Below are 23,205 nucleotides of genomic sequence, written 5' to 3' on the forward strand. Positions count from 1 at the left end.
ATTTCTATTTCATTATAGCGCCAGTAACAGTCAGACTGTGTCTATCTACAGGAGGCAAGCTAGGTATATGCGGATTTTGCACCTCCTCAGGCCATACTCAACAGTAAGGAAACTATGGTATCCCTCTCAGCTATTTCTCTGCTTCAGGACATAAGACACTGTTGAAAATCAGCCCCACAGTAAGACAGTCAATACAAAGCTCTCTGTGGAATCTGCAAACCTGGCTAAAGCACCCTGCAGCTCCTCTTCCTTCTTGGTCAGCTGTATCTTCAGCTCGTCAATCTGGGCCTGGAGCTCAGCGATCTGGTCCTGCAGGTCAGTGGTTTCACCGTCAAGCTTTCTTTTGGCCTTTTCTAGTTCTTGACGAGTTTTCTCTTCTTTCTTTAAGCGTTCTGTCAGGCAAGACACAAGAGGCTGTTCAGCACACTTAATAACACACCTTGTGAAGAAACTCAAAATATAAATGGATTCCAGTTGCCTGTACAGTGAATACCTTTTCTCCTTTTTTAAAAACTTTTTTTTTTTTTTATTATCTTTGTTTATTGGATGGAGACAGAAATCGAGAGGGTAGGGGGAGATAGGGAGAGAGAGAAAGAGAGACATCTGCAGCCTTGATTCACCACTTGCAAAGCTTACTCCCTGCAGGTGGGGACTGCAGCCTGAACCCAGGTCCTTGTGCACTGTAATGCGTGTTCTCTACCAGGTGCACCACCACTTGACCTCTTACAGCTCTGTCTGTCTTGTTTGCTTAATAATTATTTATTTTTACCAAAGCACTGTTCAGCTGTGGCTTATGTTTGTGCTGGAGACTAAACCTAGGACCTTGGATTCTCAGGCATGAAAGTCTTCACTTTTTCTTCCTTCTCTTCTCTTACTTTTTTTTTTTTTTTTTTTTTGCCTCCAGGGTTATCACAGGCTCAGTGTTGAACCTTGAATCCACTGCTCCTAGAGGCTATTTTTCCCCTTTTGTTGCTCTTGTTGTTTTAACGTTGTAGTGGTTATTACTGTCATTGTTGTTGGATAGGACAGAGAGAAATGGAGAGAGGAGGGGAAGACAAAGAGGGGGAGAGAAAGACAGTCACCTGCAGACCTGCTTCACTGCTTGTGAAGCAACCCCCCTGCAGGTGGGGAGACGGGGGCTTGAACCGGGATCCTTAAACCAGTCCTTGTGCTTCGTGCCACGTGCGTTTAACACAACCCGCTGAGCTAATGCCCAACCTTCTTCCTTTTTTAAAAAAAATTTCTATTTATGTTTTTACTGGATAGAGACAGAAATCTGGAAGGAAGGGGGAGTAAGTGAAAGGCAGAGACACCTGCAGCACTGCTTCATCTCCTCTGAAGCTTCCCCTCTGCAAGTGGAGACCAGGGGCTTGAACCTGAGTCCGTATTCGTGGTAATGTGTGCACTCTACCAGGTGAGTCACAGCTCAGCCCCTTCCTCTCTCTCTTTCTTTCTTTCTCTCTCATCTCCTACCCTTTTTCCCTTCACCTCCTTTCCTTCTTTCTTTCTTTTCTTCTTTCTTTTTTCTTTTTTCTAAAGCACTGTTCAAACTGAGGGTGCCCGAGATTGAATCTGGGACTTCTGATGCCTTAGGCATGTAAGACTGTTGTTTGAACCACTGTGCTAACCCCTGGATAAATACTAACATCTAATAGACCTATTTTAGTCATTGAGCCCAAAAGGAAAGCCCCTTTGTTCTGATTAAGTCGAATCTAAACACTCACAGATCTCGGTCCTTAAGTTCTCTTGTCTCCAAGCACTAACCTTCGAGGTCTGAGATCATTACTTCTTGTTTATTCCTGATCTTGGCCAAGTTTTTTGCCTTTTCTTCCTCTTCAGCCAGCTGAGAAGAACACTCGGCAATGCGATCTTCCATGAGTTTCTTTTCCTGAGTAGAAAAAACTGATTACTTCAGCAAAGACGTTAAAATAACAAAAGGAGGTATCACTTACAGAGCAAGTAATTTGGATACAAACAGACAGAATATTCAGGAAGCCTCCCTCCCTCACACTGATGCCCACCCTTGGCATTTGGCCTTTAAGGTCCCACAATCCAGTGCTAAGAGTTCTTGCCTTTTGTACAGATGGAAACAAGTAGCCTGTATACACAAGTTCAACATCTGAAGATTTATAAATATTTGGTGGATTTAAGATGCAGAATAGTGTCAGTGTCTTTAAAAATCAATACAAGTAGAGGAGCTGGGTGGTACTGCATCAGGTAGAGTGCACATTGCTGCTATGCTCAAGAATCCAGGTTCAATCCCCTGTTCCCCATCTACAGGAGTCTCTCCTTCTCTCTGTCACTCTCTATTTCTCCCTCTAGAAAAAAACTCCATGCAAATAGAGACAGACCATTATACAGATGAACAGGAAGCCCTCTTGAGGAAGGATTTGAAATCACTGTTAGCAAGTGCATTGATACAGGTATTACCTATATCCTAAGAGGTATGTACGGCCACTTACCTTGATAAATTTAGAGTTTTGGTCCTCGAGAAGCAGAATCTCCTCTTCCATCTTCTTAATTTTAGCCTCTGCGGTCACCTTTTCCAGCTGTAGCTTCTGCCGAGCCCCTTCTTCTTCATCTAGTTGCTCTTCTAGGTCCTGGAGAGAAGCACACAGCTGCTCTCAACATTTTCCACACAAAATTCTACCGCATGGTAATAAAGGGATGCATGTTAAAATAAAATCCCACTTTTCAGAATTGTAATGCAAAGATTGGAAGCACTTATGTGGAGCAGGCGTTTGTGCCTGCCGTGTGGTAAAGGGCAGATCAGGCCAGGCCTTTGGAGAGCCAGCGGAGCAAAACGCAGCAAGCTGGAAAAGAACCTCCTCTAACTGACAAGTTCTAGGAAAGACACAGATGTCACTGCTATAAAAAGATGTCGCGTGAGGTACTACTCTAGTACTGAGGTACTCTGAACATACTGTGAAAAGATTCTGGTTACTAAAAGTTGAGGCATGATGCCTTTCTTTCTTTCTTTTTTTTAAATCAGAGAACAGCTCAGTTCTGGTTTATGGGGTTGGGGCTGAAGTTGGGATCCAGAGCCTCAGGCATGAGAGTCTCTGCATAAACATTATACTGTCTATCCCTGCCCAACTTGATTATTTCCAAAATTGAATAACAATTTAAATTGTATTTTGGGATAATAGTACAAAGGGAAAATATGTTTTCATCAAATATAGAAGCTCTTCAGTTTGATGTAGTCCTAGTTATTTTTTAAATAAAGTTTTTAAAATACTTATTTATTGGATAAGGACAGAAACAGAAAGAAAGTAGAGGGAGAGAGAAAGATAAGACACCTGCAGCCCTGCTTCACCACTCGTGAAGCTTCCCCCTGTAGGTGGGGACAGAGGGCCTGACCAGGGTCCTTGGTAACGTGTGTGCTCAACCAGGTGCGCCACCACTTGGGCCCTTTTGTTTTTGTTTTTTTTGCTGTTGGACTTGAGTGTTTTAAAGACATTTCTTTTTTTTTTTTTTTTTAAAGTATTGTATTTATTTTATTTTTGAGAGAGATGCCAAGAGAGAAAGACACAGAGAGAAATACCAGAGCACTGCTCAGCTCTGGTTTATGGTGGAGCAGGGGATTGAATCTAGGACTTCGGAGCCTCAGGTATGAGAGTCTCCTTGCAGAACCATTATGCTATCTACCCCCGCCTTTTTTTTTTTTTTTTTTTTTTTAAGAATTTATTTATTCCTGAGAGAGATAGGAGGAGAAAAAGAACCAGACATCACTCTGGTATATGTACTGCCAAGGAATCGAACTTGCCTCATGGTTAAGAATCCAACGCTTTATCCACTGTGCCACCTCCCGGACCACCACCCCTGCTTTTAAAGACATTTCTGAAGCAGAGATTGTGAAGTGTTCTGCCAATGTCTCTTCTTTACACCAAGCTGAAAAGCTTCTGCACAACAAAGTGTACCACCATCCAAACAGAAAGATACTCTACAGAGTGGGAGCAGATCTTTACACAATGTATTTCAGATAAACGACACATACAGAAAGAACCCGGTAATTCCAGCACTAGAAATACCCCAACCACTTTAGAAAATGAAATGAGGACACGGACAGAAACGCCACCGAGAGGCCCAGAGGGCCGACAGGCGCCACATGAGAAAGTGCTCCAAGCACTGACTATCAGAACAGAGAGAGAGAGGTGCAATTTGATACTCATGAGGATGTCATCCATTAGAAAGGACAGTAATAGCAAATGTTGGAGAGGATGTAGGGAAAAAGGGACACGAGGGCACTGCTGGTCGGAGTATAAATTGGTCTATCCCTTGTAGGAAAGAATCTGGAGACTTCTCAGGCCACTAGGAATGGACCCCATGACCTAGCAACTTCTCTTTGGGTAAACTGGAATTTACCCAAAGGAAACAAAAGCATCTATTGTAAGAGATCTGTGCACACCAGCACAATTTGTAATAGCGAAAGTTTGGAAGCAAAAGCAACCTAGATGTCTAACAACAGATGAGTGGCTAAAAAATTTGTGGTACATATAGTAGTATTTTGTGGTACATATAGTAGTACATATAGTAGTATTTTGTGGTACATATAGTAGTACATATAGTAGTATTTTGATGGAATACTACTCAGATATTAAAAATGACGAAGTCATATTAAATGAGATAAACCAAAAGGAGGACAGTTATGGAACAATCTTATTTATAGGCAGGACTTAAGAAATAAGGACAGGGAAGGAGAACACAAAGTGAAACATGGGCTGAACATGATGCACTGCATCAAAAGCAAAGGACTCTGGGGGAAATGTGGCCGAATAGAACCTTGGGATCCTGGTGTGTAATGATGTGAAAGGATCTAGGTTGTAAGAGTGTCTGCAGAGAATTTTCCTAGGGGGATGAGAAACTGTCCCCATGTGTTAATGGCTGCACTATAAACCACTTACTGGCCATCGCCCCCACACATACTTAGTTCATTTGTATTGTGCCATACATATCTGGTCAAAAGAAGAGAAAATAACAACTGAAATTATATAGGTCAGTGAGAAACAGATTGTTTTAGTTCAAATATGCCTCTCACTACAGAAGCATTATCACCAAACCAGGAGAAATTCTAGTTTTTATATATGTGCTTATAACATGCTTCTCTTTATTTCACACTCTACTGCATATAATAAACCTACAGACTGCTGAAGTGGGCTGTCATACAACGAATGCATGGTCAATTTAAGGAACTTTTTTTTTTGCCTCCAGGATCATCGCTGGGGCTCAGTGCCTGCACTAATCCATTGCTCCTGGAGGCCATTCCCACTCTCACCCCCTCCGTTTTATTGGATAAGACAGGGAGAAATTGAAAGAGATGGGGAAAATAGAGAGGGGGAGAGAAAGACAGACACCTGCAGACCTGCCTCACCACTTGTGAAGTGACCCCCCTGTAGGTGGGGGCCAGGGGGCTTCAACCAGGATCCTTGCACTTTGTACTATGTGCGCTTAACCTGGTGCGCTACCGCCCTGACTCCAATTTAAGAAACTTTCAACTTTGCCTAAATAATTCACTCAAGGTGTTTAAAGACTATAACCAAATGATAAACTTTTTTTTTTAAAAAAAAAAAAAAAAAAAACCAGAGCACTGCTCACCTCTGGTTAGTTTATGGTGGTGTGCGGACTGAACCTGGGAATTTGGAGCCTCAGGCATGAGAGTCTCTTTGCATAACTATTAAGCTATCTACCCCCTCTTCCCACCCCCACAAGTTTAACTCCTTATAGTGAAAACCCCAAAAGCATAAGACATGCACAGAGGGGAGTCAGGCAGTAGCGCAGCCGGTTAGGCACACATGGCACAAAGCACAAGGACCAGCATAAGGATCCCAGTTTGAGCCCCCGGCTCCCCACCTGCATGGGAGTCACTTCACAAGCAGTGAAGCAGGTCTGTAGGTGTCTATCTTTCTGGCCCCCTCTCTGTCTTCCCCTCCTCTCTCCATTTCTCTTTCCTATCTAACAATGACACCAATAATAATAACCACAACAATAAAAAAACAACAAGGGCAGCCCCCACACCTGTGGACATCTAATCTTTGACAAAGGGGCCCAGACTATTAAATGGGGAAAGCAGAGTCTCTTCAATAATGGTGTTGGAAACAATGGGTTGAAACATGCAGAAGAATGAAACTGAACCACTGTATTTCACCAAATACAAAAGTAAATTCCAAATGGATCAAGGACTTGGATGTTAGACTACAAACTATCAGATACTTAGAAGAAAATATTGGCAGAACTCTTTTCCGCATAAATTTTAAAGACATCTTCAATGAAACGAATCCAATTACAAAGAAGACTAAGGCAAGTATAAACCTATGGGACTACATCAAATTAAAAAGCTTCTTTACAGCAAAAGAAACCACTACCCAAACCAAGAGACCCCTCACAGAATGGGAGAAGATCTTTACATGCCATATATCAGACAAGAGTTTAATAACCAACATATATAAAGAGCTTGCCAAACACAACAATAAGACAATAAATAACTCCATCCAAAAATGGGGGGAGGACATAGACAGAATATTCACCACAGAAGAGATCCAAAAGGCTGAGAAACACATGAAAAAATGCTCCAAGTATCTGATTGTCAGAGAAATGCAAATAAAGACAACAATGAGATACCACTTCACTCCTGTGAGAATGTCATACATCAGAAAAGGTAACAGCAGCAAATGCTGTAGATGGTGTGGGGTCAAAGGAACCCTCCTACACTGCTGGTGGGAATGTCAATTGGTCCAACCTCTGTGGAGAACAGTCTGGAGAACTCTCAGAAGGCTAGAAATGGATCTACCCTATGACCCTGCAATTCCTCTCCTGGGGAATATATCCTAAGGAACCCAACACACCCATCCAAAAAGATCTGTGTACACATATGTTCTTGGCAACACAATTTGTAATAGCCAACACCTGGAAGCAACCCAGGTGTCCAACTACAGATGAGTGGCTGAGTAAGTTGTGGTCTATATACACAATGGAATACTACTCAGCTGTAAAAAATGGTGACTTCACCATTTTCAGCTGATCTTGGATGGACCTTGAAAAAATCATGTTGAGTGAAATAAGTCAGAAACAGAAGGATGAATATGGGATGATCTCACTCTCAGGCAGAAGTTGAAAAACAAGATCAGAAACGAAAACACAAGTAGAACCTGAAATGGAATTGGCGTATCGCACCAAAGTAAGACTCTGGGGTGGGTGGGTGGGGAGAATACAGGTCCAAGAAGGATTCAGAGGACCTAGTGGGGGTTGTATTGTTATATGGGAAACTGGGGAATGTTATGCATGTACAAACTATTGTACTTACTGTTGAATGTAAAACATTAATTCCCCGGTAATTTAAAAAAAAAAATTAAGAAAACAAAATAAAACAAGGGCAACAAAGAGAGAATAAATAAATATTAAAAAAAAAAAAGACATGCACAGAGTAGAATAATGAGTCACACTAGGCTGTGTCACTCCAACTGTGTAATAAACATCAGTTCATGTTCAGCCTCACTTCCTCTCTACCAGAGAATGGCTATGTTTGTTCCTCTGGTTCCGGACCACCTCTTGTGTCAGTACTAAGTATTTCTCAGGAGCTAAAACTCGATGTCTGTCTAATAAATGATGGCAGCAATAACAGAAATTATTCATGCCAACATCAAGAACAAGCTAGGTCATTCACAAAAAGCTACTGATTATGGGAATTTTCTGACTCTGAATCACATTATATACTGTAAGATGTCGCATCAGAAGCTTCCTTTTCAAAATAACAAAATGTATTTGAGAAGAATAGCTGTTCCATGCATGCTTCCACTGAGGTCATGTTTCTGAAGGTAGGTACATATGATGTAACTCCTTTTGCTCCTTGGTGGACAAAGAATGCACACCCACAGCCTGTAAACAGTGCTACGTGAAAGTGACCACAGATACCTGGATATGCGCTTGCATTTTTTTCTTTTCATTTTGGAGGATTTGGTTTCTTTCTTCTTCTTCTTCAACCCTGGACTCTAAATCATGTAGAATCTCTTCTAACTCTTGTTTTTTAGCAGCAAGTCTTGCTCTCATCTCTTCTGCTTCTGCAAAGAGCTCCGTCTCTGCTTGTAGCTGCTCTGCAAGGATATTCTTCTCTTCTAAAAGCTGCAATCACAGTAAAATATCCAGCACTATAATTTCCTCCAATGTATACAAAAGATACAGCTGCCATGATTTGAATGGCCAATGCATATTGCCAAAGAAACTGCATAAATACATCACTGGAAAAACTTGCAAACAGGTCTTCAGCAATAGTTAAGTTAAGCTAGGTGAAAATACTTTCAAAAATTTCCTTTGTGTTAATTATCTTTAATAATACATCCCAAGCTTATGTTATTTAAGAACTCGTGGTTCTATTAACATAACTAATCATGTGGCAGAAAAACATGAGGGATATCTTCCAAAAGTAATAAAAATTTACAGTAACTATAAAGCTGTCTGGTGTCAAGTGATGTTCTTAGTCTTTATCATTAATCATTTTGTTCTTGAAAAACATAATTTTCTGCAAACATTTTGGAGTCTTTGCTTTGTCCATGAAGCAGAACTATCTGGAACAGGGATGCTGATTAAAAACCACTGTCACTGGACAAGAGACAGGTGGTGGCACTATCCCAACTCATACTTCGAAAAATATTTTTTCTCAGGGGCTGGGCAGTAGCACAGTGGGTTAAGGGCACATGGCGCAAAGTTCAAGGACCGGTGTAAGGATCCCAGTTCGAGTCCCCAGCTCCCTACCTACAAGGGGGTCACTTTGCAAATGGTGAAGCAGGTCTGCAGGTATCTATTTTTTTCTCTTCCTCTGTCTTCCCCTCCTCTCAATTTCTCTCTGTCCTATCCAACAACAGTTATAACAATAACAATAACCACAACGAGGCCAACAAAATGGGAAAAATAGCCTCTAGGAGCAGTGGATTTGTAGTGCAGGCACTGAGCCCCAGTGATAAGCCTGGAGGCAAAAAAAAAAAATCTCATGGTAATACTGGAGTTTCATTGAAAACAGGTGTTAAACATATGATCATCTGCATGTCCAAATAATGACAAAGGCCAAAATGCAAGGATGGAAGAGGCTGATTTTCAGTTTATATAAAACCAAAAAGCAGGGCATACGATAACTTTATTCTCAAAGTGAGTGATTATTCTTTGGAAATGAGTGAATGTAAGATATAAAATATGATGCTGTGGTAGGTAAATACGGTTCTTCTTTTGTCTAGTATGACTATTCTTAATTAAAAGTGTTGAGATTCCCTATCCTATGGGAGACTGTGAATTCAGGGCACATACCTGCTGGTGCTTCCTCTCCATCTCCTCAAGTTCTCCTTCTACCTTTGTCTGCTTTTCCTTCACTTTTAATAGTTCTTCATCTTTGGCCTGAAGTTCTTCCTCTTGGCGAGTAACTTGTAGGAGTGGCTTCACCTGTGAGGAAAATCAGTTACCTTCACCTCTCTTTCCTGGTGGAAAGCTGCTATTCAGAAATGAGTATGTGAAGCCAAACCTTTGTGAAGACTCGCCACCACTGCCAATGCCGTAACTTCAGGTATGCTGCGCAGTTCCGCTGCAAGACCTTTAAGGCACTTAGCTGTTGCTGCTTCTTGGCAAAGGCCCTGGAAAACAGTAAGACCAACTTACTATATAAAAACAACCAAACATACCTGAGAACTTGTAGCGGGAACAGTAAAATCCTATGGGGGAAATTGTGAGGAAATGGGACTGACCTCGTGTCTGTGCTCAACAGACCGGATATGCATTTGTCTGTCGTGGGTACCCTGCACTTTCTTCGTGAATGATGCCATTTGCCCAGATCTACATATACGCATGCACGCTTGGGTGTGAGCTGATGATGTGACAAGATGTGACAAGATGTTCCTCATCATTTGGTGGTGCTCTTTCCTGGCTACCCTTTTTGTTGTCATCTGCCACCTTCCCATGTCTATGATTATTTTCGTCTTCTCTACACCTTATAATAATATTATGAGGCTACAGCCAATGTGGAAATTGCTGTTAGAATCCTTACACATGGAGGTTCAGAGAAGTTGAGAGACCTGTTTAGATATAACATTGATTCACGAACTCCGGAGCCCTTATCTCTTCATCATCACTGTTCCATGCTGCCTGCTCATTCTGATCTCATGGCCCAAGACACCACTTCCTTTTTTTTTTTTTTTTTTAATATTTACTTATTTATTTATTCCCTTTTGTTGCCCTTATTGCTTTATTGTTGTAATTATTAATGTTGTTAGATAGGACAGAGAGAAATGGAGAGAGGAGGGGAAGACAGAGGGGGAGAGAAAGATAGACACCTGCAGACCTGCCTCACCACCTGTGAAGTGACTCCCCTGCAGGTGGGAACCGGGATCCTTACGCTGGTCCTTGCGCTTTGCGCCACCTGTGCTTAACCCACTGCGCTACCGCCTGATTCCCGACTCCACTTCCTTTTTATCTTTACTCTGTTGCTTTTAGTTTCTCATTCTCTTTCAGAAACAAGTCTTTTTCTGAAATTCCTGCCCATCTACTGCCAAATACAGTTGCCAAGCCCACACAAAAATTCACTGCCCTGTCACTCATTTTAATATATAATTTATCTCTTTCTACTCCCACCAAACTTTAAGGGTTCACAGGCAAATTACATTTTGGATACTGATGAAGGGATCCAGATTCAAAAGTCAGCAGTTCCTTTTTTTTTTTTTTTCTTCAGTCAAATCCATTTTGCTTTCTCTTTTGCACTTGTGTGGACTACCCAATACTTGAACAGCTGTATTCCCTGTGTTTCAGAGAATCAAGTGACCTTGGAATCTGCTTCACACCTGACAGAACATTTCCATTTCATTCTGATGACCTACCAATGCGACTATCTTCCCAACTAGACTCTGTGCTTCTTAGGAGCAGAGATCATAGCTCCATAGGCCAAGGATGTTTCTGCCATAAAATACAGTGGAAGACAAGCACATACTTAGTAACTCACTTACTTTCTGGCCAGATAGCCTCTACAAACAGCCTGGAAGAAGATGATAATGTCGGTAATTTTTAAATCTCTTTCTTCCTCTAAGTGTGCCAGAACTCCAGCTCTGAAAAATATCTTGCTTTGTCCAATTCTGTAAAGGTTTGGGTCCAACTCTAAAGCCCGGATCTAAGAGTGAAAGAGAACCATTTACTTTTTTTTTTTTTTGCTGTAGGAATGATTACTAACAATAATATACAAACCAGAAGAATTTTACAAAGTTTACCATTCGTTCACAAGCCTGTTTGCCGTCCATGAAACCTTTAGGAATCGCATTTGGAGTTAGGATCTCATACCTGCAAGAAAAGCAGTGAGAAAGCTCTTCTGGGAAAATATGTACCTTTTTGTGAGTTTTGCTCTAAAAGGCTGTAATAGGATGGGTATATTAATAGATGGCAGAAGTAAGAAAGGGACCATGTGATAATCTGAGGCTTCCCAGAGATCTTATTTCTACTTCTTCCAGTAAGAAGTAAAATGAAAATGAGGTTGATTCTCCTAGGTCAAATACAAGGTTGAAGAAGCTGACGTAAATGGCAGCAGATAGATGACTTGGCAGAGCACATACTTCTCCACGAGTGAGGACCTGGGTTTGAGTCCCTGCATAGGTGCATAAGCAGGGGAACAATGCTGTGGTGCCTTTCCTCTCTCTGTCCCTTCCTCCCTTGCCCACTCTCATCCTCTATCTCCAACAGGTACAAATAAAGTGGTACAAAAATAGTATGATGCTTCAAAAAAACTTTTGTTTTTACCTTCCATAAAATATTCACATATGTTAACATGCCATAGCTGACTTCTGAGCCCCTGAAGGCAGGAGTTTTTTTTGAAGAACCCATAGTAGTTTCCAGTTAAATATCTCTTTCTACAGTAGGAACTCAATGTTCTTGGCCAGTAACAGGTTTTGATAATTATCGCTGTATAGATAATTTGAATGCATAGAAAAAATATATTTGTCTATTTATTATTTCATTCTTTGGATGTCTAAGGTTAGAAGGGAAAAGTCGGCCATACCTCTGTCTGAATTCCTGGAAAACTATCCGGTTGGGAAAGCCCTGGCGACAGATTCTGATCCCTTCCAGGACTCCATTACACCGAAGCTGGTCGAGCACTAGGTGTGGATCCAGCTTTCCAGCCTAATCAAGCAAAAGACAGTCTGACACCTTCATCCCTGTAACCCGATCCAGGCCAATTTCAAATCACTGGCACGTTCTGCAGAGCACATACCCGCTTCTCATGATTTGGAATGATGCAGCGGACAAAGTTAGGGTTGGTGTTTCGGAGAGTGGCCATCAGCTTGGTGAGAGACTCTTTGTAAAGTTGCCCGACGGTGCGAAACATGCCCTTCTTGGTTTTGTACGCGGAGCCAAAAGCTGTCTCAGCCATACCAGTGACTTGATCCAGACCCACAATTCGGTCCACTGGTGAAAATAAAGGGGGAAGAAAAAAATAAGGAAGATAAGTGAACTCTGATTCCTTGGCAAGGAGCGAAAAGACACGGTGATAGTGCAGCAGCACAAGCTTTGTGGGAGAAATGATAAGAGATGCCACAGAGGTAGGGCAGTCAGCATAGTTAGACACTGCTCAAGCCGTGGAACTAACAGCCACACGTTTCTATGCAGGCTACTGCAGTGTTTTGGCAGCTTCATACCAGCAAATGCCTCTGCTGTGCTCATGTCAGGGATTCACTGTCTTTGATAACACTTTGCCTGTTCCATACTTCCAAGTATTACTTGGTAAATGACAGCTCATTGGCAGACATATTAATACACAAACTAATCCTGTGACAAGTCTCAAAATAGGAAAGGCTTATAAAATACACATTGAAGATATAAGATGATGCAAAGCAAATCCACTTAATGAATATGCTCAGGGATTAGGGATAAGAAACATCTCATTAGTCATTTAGAGTTTCCATTAAAAAAAAAAAAGGCACTCAAGCTTTCTAGGGACAAAGGCAGGAAGATTAGATTCTATCAGCTTTCATCTTAAAAGGAATGAGTAAACTCCAACTCCCTCTTCAAAGCATGAATAACATTCAAGGTCAAGAACACAAGAGAGGAGGCCCCTGAAAACAGTCAGTGCCTAAGCCAAGTTTACAACTAGCTAAACCTTCAGATGTTCTACTCTTATACAAAATGCTGAGGTTTGCATTCCACTATCTGCATGAACTTAACATTTCTAATGCTGGGATTATAAGCAGAAGTTCAGCACAGTACACCAGCCAAAAGAGAAAGAAAAAAAAAACTCATTAAAAGACAAACTTTCTGACACTTCACTGATACACATTTTAAAAGCATAAAAGTACTAACTGAACTACCCCTACCAATAACCTTTCTTACTCTTAGCAGCTGCTTCCATTTCTTTCATTTGTTCTCCAAGACACTAAGCACACGGGGACCTGGCACTATGTGAAATGAATCTTGATTCCCAGTGAGGTTTTCAGGGAAGAAGAAACCATGACCCAGGAAGTAATATTGTCCAAAGCCAAGCAGGTCTTTTAAGTAGAGGTTGGAAGAAGAGGTTTACTTCCTAGGTCTATGCATATGCAATATACTACAATTTCTCCTGAGTGAAGTCACCAGGTTCAGGCCAGTGCTCCTCCTCCTCGTCCTGTGTCTAACATCCTCATCAGAGTCCACCATTCTCTCCTGTGCTTTCACCACATTTCTGTCCACTTGCTCCAGCAGGAAACAGACCAAATCTCAATCCTGCACGAATGGTGAGAGGATGAACTTACTATAGCCTTGCTCCTGCCTGCTTCTCTGTCTCCTCAGAGTAGCAAGCACCTTGCCATTCTCCATCCATTCCCAGTAGTCTCCCTACAGGCACAGCCGATGCTTGTTCTACCTGACCCTGATACATTTACCTACTGATCGTCACATTGGCAGTCTAAAAATATCTCCATCCCTTGTGACTATGCATCTGTATTAGTCAAAGGAAGTAAGCATTAAATACACTTTCTACTACAAACAGAGAAAGGCATTGAAAGCACGAGGTGTTGTGTGAGAGATGGGTAGTTAAAAAGATCTCTGGAGAAATTATGTTAAGTACCCAAAGGGTAAGATGGATCAGTGGAGAGAAGACCATTCCAGAAGGTGGGAACAGATGTGTTAAAGATCACGGACAGGAGGAAGTGAAAGATGCAAGTGTCAGTGAAGCATTCTGGAGAAGCTTCATAAGGAGACTACGTGCACTCGTGCTGGCTGTGGCTACAGATGGAGGGTGAGGCTCAGGAGGCCAGACAGAGTGGCATCGTATGGAAACAGGTGTCAGGCAGGACAGGTTTTGGTGGGTGACCTGACTTTGATCTTACATCTAACTTACTATGAGACAAAGTAAGGTAGAGGGACATGGCAGGAAAAAAGATTTGAGTTTGAGCAGCTAGGAGCTGGCAGCGGTGTGAGGAAGACAGCAGGGAGCAGTGGGCTTTGTGTTTGGGAACAGGGGACCTCAGCTATGTGAGTGAGGGTGCCTGTCAGACACTGGGGCAGTAATGAGATGCTGAGTAGGCAGCTTGACATCAAGAGTGAACATAAAGAGATGAGTTTTTGGGACCAAACTCCAAAGAACCTATGAGAAAAAGATGACAAGTGCCTGGAAGATCAACAACTAAAACTGCAGCATATTTTCTTTCTCTCTCTCTCTCTGTCTCTCTGGAGCCTGGTGGTGGCGCACCTGGTACTATTCTCCCCACCCCCACACACCAGAGCACTGCTCAGCTCTGACTTACAGTGGTGCAGGGGACTGAACCTGAGGCTTTGGAGTCTCAGGCCTGAGAGTCTCTCTGCATAATCACTGTGCTATCTACCCCTGCTGGAGCATATTCTCTGCTGTGTTCCTTCCCCTGCATTTCTGCCTGCCTTGTCATCTAGTGTTGAGCTGAGCATGATGCCTGGTTCACAGACACTATTCAGTAGTGTCCTCCCGAGTAAACAATTTGGTGCCTACAAGTTACCAGAAGAAACACTGTTTTCACTTTGCAGGCATTCCACTATACTGGCTTTGTTCTCTGGTCTGAGAAGGCATTTTTTTCAACGCACCTGAATGATGATGTCTAACAGTAAGACACTGAACATGGACTGCTTCTTAAAAGATAAAAAATACAAGCAAAATGAACAACTAAAAGATTAAATTCACAAATTTATTTACTACCAAGAACACTACTCAGTTCTGCTTTATGGTGGTGGTAGGGGTTTGAGCCTGGAACCTCAGAGCCATAGGCATGAAAACCATTTGTATAATCACTTTGCTGTTCCCCCATCCTCAAGATGAATTGTGATATAGGTGATGCAACTGGTCATTTGGGTACTCAACCAGGTGTGCCATGGCCCAGCTCCCAAACTGAGTATTTTAAACTTTCAGGGTTGGATTCTACCAGTGAGCAGAAGTAAAAGAGAAACATTTTGGGAAACTAGTTAAGAGATAGCATAATGGTTATACAAAGAGACTTTCATGCCTTAGGCTCCAGAGGCCCAGGTTCAATGCCCCGTATCACCATAAAATAAAGAAAGAAAGAAGTGTAGAGATTTGGGCTACACTTAATTTATTACTCAATAAGAACTTAACTGGACAGTCACAGTTTATATAAGCACCACAAAGCTGTGGTAAGGGTATATTTATAGCTTGAGAGTAAACAAGATATAATTGAAATAATTTATTATTGGATAGAGATAGAAAAATTAAGAGAAGAGAGGGGGAAAGACAGAAATACCTACAGCCCTACTTCACCACTCATGAAGCTTTCCCCTGCAGGTGGAGACCAGGAGCTTGGACCCTGGTCCTTGTACACTGTAATGTGTGTTCTTAACCAGGTGTGCCACTGCCTGGCCCCCATAATTAAAAAAAAAAATTTACTTCTTTTTGTTGCCCTTGTTGTTTTATTGTTGTAGTTGTTACTGATGTTGTCATTGTTGGGAGAGGACAGAGAGAAATGGAGAGAGGAGGGGAGACAGAAAGGGGGAGAGAAAGAGAGACACCTGCAGACCTGCTTCACAACTTTCGAAGCGACCGCCCTGCAGGTGGGGAGCCGGGGGCTTGAACCGGGATCCTTAGGCCGGTCCTTGTGCTTTACCTGTAGCACTACTGCCTGACTCCCCCATATATATATATATTTTTTTTACCAGAGCACTGCTCAGCTCTGGCTTATGGTGGTACAGGGCACTGAACCTGGGACATTGAAACCTCAGGCATGAGAGTCTCTCTGCATAACCATTATGCTATCTATCCCCACACACAAAATATAATTTGTAATCCTCTATCTCATACAACTGCCACCAACTTTTATTTTAAAATAAGAATATCATCTAGTACCAGAATGTTTAACTGGTCTTCTAAAGTACAGCCTCAGAAGTCAAGAGGTATATGACATTTTATATCTATTATTTTTCAAATATTTATTTATTTGTTCCCTTTTGGTGCCCTTGTTGTAGTTATTATTATTGTTGTTATTGATGTTGTCCTTGTTGGATAGGACAGAAAGAAATGGAGAGAAGAGGGGAAGACAGAGAGGGGGAGAGAAAGATAGACACCTGCAGACCTACTTCACCGCTTGTGAAGTGACTCCCAGGCAGGTGGGGAGCTGAGGGCTCGAACCGGGACCCTTCTGCTGGTCCTTGCGCTTTGAGCCATGTGCGCTTAAGCTACTGCGCTACCGCCCGACTCCCCCTTATTTTTCAAACCTATACAATGGCCAGGGTACTAGTGCTTAATTTGAAGCATCAAAACCAGCTTTTCAAAAACCCACTTTGGTTTTAATTAGAAACCAATATACATATACATATATATATATATTACTATTTAGAGGTAGAGGTAGTGGAAGGGGGGAGAGTGAGCAAGCTTGCAATGCATCACAATCCCAAGACTTCCTTCAATGCTGGGGATGTGGTGGTGGTGGTGATGGTGGTGGTGTGTGTGTGGGGGAGGTTGGCAGGCTTGGGCCTGGGGCCATGCACATGGCAAAGTAGCACATTGTCCAAGTGAGATATTTTGCCAGTCTGAGAGTAATTTGAATAGTTAGCTGGTAATAAAAAAAATTCTATCAAATTCTTCTACCAAAGACCTCTTATCTCTAGCATTAATGCTAGGAATATAGCAGCTTCTCAATTACCATTAAAAAATAATAAGACAATTCTACACTAATGTACACTAAAAGCAGACTTGGAAACAACTACTGGGTTGTCAGCAAAGCCATGACAAATTTTTGCATAGAAAAGCGCATCATGACTATTCCGACAATCCCAAATTTAACTGCAATAAGTCCCAGAAAGACTCTTAATACCAAATCGTACATTTCCATGATATCCATCTTGTCAAGAAAACGCAAATTTACATTGGTTCCATAGCTGGGTAGTGGAGCCAATCTAGATTCTCTGGAAATTTTTAGAGAATTTCCAAGAAACCCAGAGGTAGATAAGAAGCATTTGATTTCAGGAGATTCATCCTTTTCCCAAGCACTGGTGTTAAACTGGACTTGAAATGTCTTTACTTCTCTAATCTGTAGCTCCAATCAGGAAGCTCCATTCACACTTAACGAGTAAGTTCTTACTGAGTCTCGGCTCTTGCTTCCTTGGCATGCCCTGTGCACTTAATTCATGCCGACACTGAGCAGCACAGTGTGACTGACTACAATTTAGTTTGGGGGATCTCTGAATAAAAGTAGACTTATTGGAGTCGGGCGGTGGCACAGCAGGTTAAGCGCACATGGTGCAAAGTGCAAGGACCAGCCTAAGGATCCTGGTTCGAGTCCCTGGCTCCCCACATGCAGGGAGTCGCTTCACAGGCGGTGAAACAGGTCTGCAGGTGTCTATCTTTTCTCCCCCTCTCTGTCTTCCTTTCCTCTCTCCATTTCTCTCTGTCCTATCTAACAATCAATAACAACAGTAATAATTGCAACAATAAAACAACAAGGGCAACAAAAGGGAAAATAAATATATACATATTTAAAAAAAAAAAGCATACTGGTTATGTGGACTGGGAGGTGGTGCAGTGGATAAAGCACTGAACTCTTAAGTAAGGTCCTGAGTTCAGTCCTCGGCACCACATGTACCAGAGTGATGTCTGGTTCTGACTTCTGGTTCTTTTTCTCTCCTATCGTTCTCACTAATAAACAAATAAAATATTTTTAAAAAGTATACTGGTTGTGCAGAATGACTTTCATGCCTGAAGCTGTGAAGTATCAGGTTCAATCCCTGGCACCTTCATAAAAGCCAGAGCTAAACCTGCTCTGGTAAACAAACAAACAAGAAAGACAGTTCGACAAGTGAATATAGTCTCCAAGGAAACTAAATGATTGTCAGCAATACTACTTAATTCTACACTGTGCTTCCTTTAATGACGACAGGATTGGTTCAAAATTTTCAAGTCAGAATATCATCATTTGAGTCTGAAGCATGGCTATGGCAAGAAAGTGGTAAGAATTCAGTGGATATTAGAAGATGAAAGAGCTTAACGCGGGAAGGGAAGCAAGGCCAGAGCAATGATCAGCCTCGGTGACTGCCACGTTCACTGCTGCTACCACATTTAAAGTGCTGCTTCTATCAAAGCGTGAAAAGACTGGTGGGATTTCTCTACAATTAAAATTTGCTTCATGCAGTTACAGAAGCCTGAACTCTCACCTTCTGTGAACCATAAACAATTTTGGTACATACTCCCAGGGGGAGAAATGATAGATGACCAGCGGGCTCTGAACTTCAACTCTATCAGGACCCAGAGAAAGAAGAGGAGAAAAGGAAGGACATTCAGAAATAGTAATAGGCATAGGCATGGCTTAAAAAGGAAGACAAGGCAGGACCATAACCAAAAAAAAAAAAAAAAAACCCAACAAAACAAAACAAACACAAAGGGTAAATAGATATAAATATAGATAGATAGTTGTGGTGGGAATGGTGCATAATTATATCCATTAGCTCAGTTTTATAAATCAATATTAAATCACTAATAAAATTTTTTTTAAAGTTTGTTCTCTCCTGTACTTTCCTTTTGATGCTTCTGGAAACTTTTTTTTTTAACCATAGCACTGCTCAGCGCTGGTTTACAGTAGTGTGGGGGACTGAACCTGAGACTTTGGAGCCTAAAGCATGAGAGTCACTTTGCATAACCATTATGCTATTTACCCCTGCTGGAAACACCTCTTTACCACAGTGCCTCCAATTTATTTTTAAAAGCCTGCACATTCTGCACACACTACTTCCTGAAATTATGAGTATTCTCACAGTCATAATAACCCTTACTTGTGTCGGCTATCTCATTTAGAAACATGTTCACTGCGGGCTGGTATGTCAGAGGAAGTCACAATTTGGATCTCCAGAAGGCCCTTCCTCCACTGCCTTCTAAGAAAGCACTGACAACACTAAAGTCCTGTCTGAATCCATTAACACACATTGAAGAGAAACACATTTTGCTGTAGCCACACTGTGTACAATTTCCTAAATCCTATTTCTCCGTGGAGATGGAAGGCCTCATAAACAGGAGTAGACTGAGACCCCTGCTCATTTGGCTCATCTGAATAAGCCCAACAAAAGACATGTGACCAAGAGAGAGACAAGGCATATTTTCAGTGCCAAGGCAAGACTATGCAGAGGTGAGCAAGCTTAACTCCTTGCTGCAATGACATCACCCAGGAATGGCTCTATTCAGTCCTGCTTCTTCTTCTTCTAGCGTTTGCCCTTCTTCCGTAGCCAGTCAACAGCGTCAGGTACAAACAAACAAACAAACAAACAAACAACAACCTTTCCCATGTATCCCAAAGACCAAGGTCCACAGGAAAGACCATCTCTGTTACAGGAGATGGCAGTGTTATGGTGGGATTATTAGATGAAGTGGCTGTGTTGGAAACTGTTCATGGAATACTACCCACCTATCTGCTCCCTTCCTCAGTGACTTCCAGTGGGAAGTGGGAAGCCCCAGGCTCAGCAGGACAGCTCACTTGGACAGTGTGCTGCTTTGTCATGTGTATGCCCAGGCCCCCACCACACTGAAGGAAGCTTCAGTGCTGTAGGTTTTTCCTCCCCCTGTCTTTGCTTCTCTGTCTCCCTCTCTTTATCTGAGAAAGTCAGCCTGAAGCAATGAAGCCCTGGAGCCAACCAAAATAAAAATAAAAATAAACAAAATTTTTTTTAAAAATGAAGGAAAAAAGGAAGAAAGAAGTATCCCTGCTTAGAAGAAATAGGAAACCTAAGAATTAAAGGGAATTAACTTAAAGAGGTCACTCTACTTTGGGAGAAAGGCCAAAGACCAAGCCCCCACCTTTCAGCAAAGCACAAGTTCCAGGCAGACCACAAGCTTAAAACTACCTCTCTAGGCTTCTCAATTGACTCCTCAACTGTGTAAGTAGTTCCCCCAAGAACAAAGACAATTGGATTTAAAGATTCCGTCCTTTGGAGTTCTGTTCCGTAATATATTCACTACAGCTCATAGAATAGCTTGGAATAATTTAGTCCCTTGTTTCCTTTCAGCTCCCAATGGTTGTAATCTACTACTTTGATAGTACACGATCTAGAACTGATGGTAGGAACTTTGACTTGGATTAAAATAGGCGTGCTTTATGGATTTCTAAAACACTTTTGAGATGGGTTCAATCCCAGCATTACTGTGTTTTGGAGGGCTTCTAACCAAGGTATCTGAAATTCAGACCACATGGCCCCAAAATGTGGGGCTTAAATCCAGTATTAATGTACAATTGTGCTGGGTGGTTTCATCATCTCTAGTTCAAGAAAAAGGCCAAGTAGGCACATATACACCTAAGTTTCCCAACAGCAGGTGTAAATGAGACCAACATGTGAGGCATATATATAATTACTTGTTTAAAAATGTTAATGACTTTAGAATGGAGAGAAAAAGAAACTACTTAAAATCCCATATAGAGTTGAACGTCTAAAGGCAGTCCAGACAAGATTCAGGGACTCAGAAAGGGGTGAAGGAGGGCAATAAACACAGGCTGGGAGCCCAAGTCCCTCTGGAGGAATACGATGATGGTTTGGTCGAGGGTGAAATGTACGGATACCTATCTCGGGGAAATGTGGAAATGTACCTTGTAATAACAGTGTCCTGTCAGTGTCAGTATTTCCTCAATAGAGCAATATCGGAATAGAAAAAATATGTAAAGGTAGCTCAGATAAGAGAGTTGTTATTTACTAGATCAATTCCTAGCACTTTCTTAGAGGACTGTGTATCAAAATGGTACTATTAGAAAAGGTCATGACATACCTTTCAATATGCAGTGCTGTAAGTGCTATGCATAAAATAAGAAGCAATGTGGAGGCAGTAGCAATTGGATTACTTATGCAAACAGTTGCTTTGAATAATAATAAAACTGAGCATGAAATGAGAGGTGCATGCAGGTTCATGAGCAAAACAAAAACAGAAACCCAGAAACAAGCCCCACCTCCCTTCTCCCCTCCCCTCCCCAAGCCACCCTGCCAGCCCCCCCCCCCCCCCCCAAGTTCTCCCTGTGGGCTTACAACCCGTCTATTTTGGAAGACCTACAGGCTTTATACATTCACCTGGTGGCTCATGAAGACCAGAAACACTGTCATAGAAAGAAGCTCTCTGAATATTCTGAATCTCTAAAGCAGAGAAACAGGAGGACAGAAGAGCAAATATACAAACACTTGAGTTAGTGTGAAAGACATTTGACATTACAAGTAAACTTTGAAAATGGGCTACAAATAACTCGCCCAGGGTAGGTCCCATGCAAACATTACTGTTTAAGAGAATATGCACAGTTGGGCAGAGTTCTTTAGAAGGCAAATTTAAGCTGACTCAAAAGAGCACATTTCCGACTCCAGGTGTGAGCATTACACAGAATGCCAATATTAAATGATTAACCCATGTTAATGCAGGATGAAATTTAGGGTAATATTTGAACTGTTTCTCATAAGATTATCTTGCAATTAGCAATTTAGGATAAGAATACAGTGAGTTAAAGCACCCTGGGAAATGTTAGTGGCAATTACACTGCTGTGTAATTTTACTACCAAGACAGATTTTGGAAATAGAAGTTACTTCAAATACAAATAGCTCACAGAAGTGACCGCTAAGGGAAATAAAATCCAAGTTCTGTTGTAGTAAAATGTTAAAATAACTTCAAATCATACTTATTTGGTAATGTTACTCATGAAAATATCCTAGGAGGTACATTTATATGAATAAACAATCTTTAGGATTTTTCTGTACATACGCAACCCTCCACCCCCATCAATAGCAAGAGGTCCTATGCAATTAATAGGGAGTTTCCAAAACATTTTTTAATTTTTTCCGCAAAAAGGAAGACACTATGAATCTCTAGGGCAGGGCTGCCACCAAAAAAAAAAAAAACTTCTTTCTCCTGGCTTGGTCTTTGGAAACTCTGTAAACAGACTCTAACACAAACTGTTTTATATTCAAATTATTACACTTTCACAAGCAAACTATATTCATCATCTATTTCTACATTCATTGTCAACTTGTTGTTTCTCCTTTTGCATTTATGTGGTTACAAAAAGAGAAAAAAACAATGACATGTTTCTACAGGGCTGTTTTCTCCTCTATTCCAAGAGATGTCTACATGCAGAGTGAGCAGTGATTAGCTCTCTGACTTAGAGGTCTCTTTCCTCTTCTGAGTCTGCCACTGACTTGATGTGTCAAGCAGTCTGCAAACTGGGCAAAAGTGTTATCACCACTCTTCCTGAGTAATGTCACTCAGGTTCAGCTGAATAACTGGCCAGTTAGGCTGATGGGTGAGAGAACCTCCTGTTACTAAAAGCATTATCAGGACAGCAAACATGTAGAATTATTCGAGTTGACGGTAGCAAGCACAGCCAAATCAAACAGGGGTAGAGGAGATTTCTATTGACTCATGTTGAGAAAAGTGGTCAAGCATACTTGCGTGCAACTCATCGTTACAAAGACCAAACCACAAGAGGGCAATGTGAGAGGTCTGAAGCGTGGATGAAAGTGAGCAGGGCTGGACTAGCACTGAAAGAGTTTTGCAAAGCGATTAGCCCTTTCTTCTCGGCCCATCTGTGATTAACTTCGCCACTTCTCATCAATGGAAGGGCACAAAAATGCAGAGAAGGAACCTGCAGATTCCTTTCTACCTGGAAGACACATCATCTGAGATATGGAATGAAAGCTGACCCTGCAGTCTACCCACTTCTACCCTTGCTCACTAAACCTTACATTCACAATACTTTTCACCAGAGTTGCCAAAGGCTTGCCATCATTAG

General features: G+C 41.7%; 1 protein-coding gene across 1 annotated transcript in view; it reads right to left on the minus strand.

Annotated features, from left to right (window-relative positions):
• Positions 1-23,205, minus strand: part of MYH10 (myosin heavy chain 10) — a 65,615-nt gene that overhangs the window by 26,427 nt on the left and 15,983 nt on the right. The window contains exons 9-18 of the mRNA XM_060204403.1: positions 12,227-12,420; positions 12,014-12,135; positions 11,232-11,301; positions 10,974-11,134; positions 9,503-9,611; positions 9,292-9,423; positions 7,909-8,115; positions 2,463-2,600; positions 1,765-1,888; positions 221-392 (exon numbers count right to left, since the gene is read on the minus strand). Of these exons, the coding sequence (XP_060060386.1) occupies positions 221-392; positions 1,765-1,888; positions 2,463-2,600; positions 7,909-8,115; positions 9,292-9,423; positions 9,503-9,611; positions 10,974-11,134; positions 11,232-11,301; positions 12,014-12,135; positions 12,227-12,420 (1,429 nt within the window). The remainder of the gene's footprint in view (positions 1-220; positions 393-1,764; positions 1,889-2,462; positions 2,601-7,908; positions 8,116-9,291; positions 9,424-9,502; positions 9,612-10,973; positions 11,135-11,231; positions 11,302-12,013; positions 12,136-12,226; positions 12,421-23,205) is intronic.

Source organism: Erinaceus europaeus, chromosome 12, assembly GCF_950295315.1.
Source record: "Erinaceus europaeus chromosome 12, mEriEur2.1, whole genome shotgun sequence".
In the NCBI taxonomy this organism is placed as follows: domain Eukaryota; kingdom Metazoa; phylum Chordata; class Mammalia; order Eulipotyphla; family Erinaceidae; genus Erinaceus; species Erinaceus europaeus.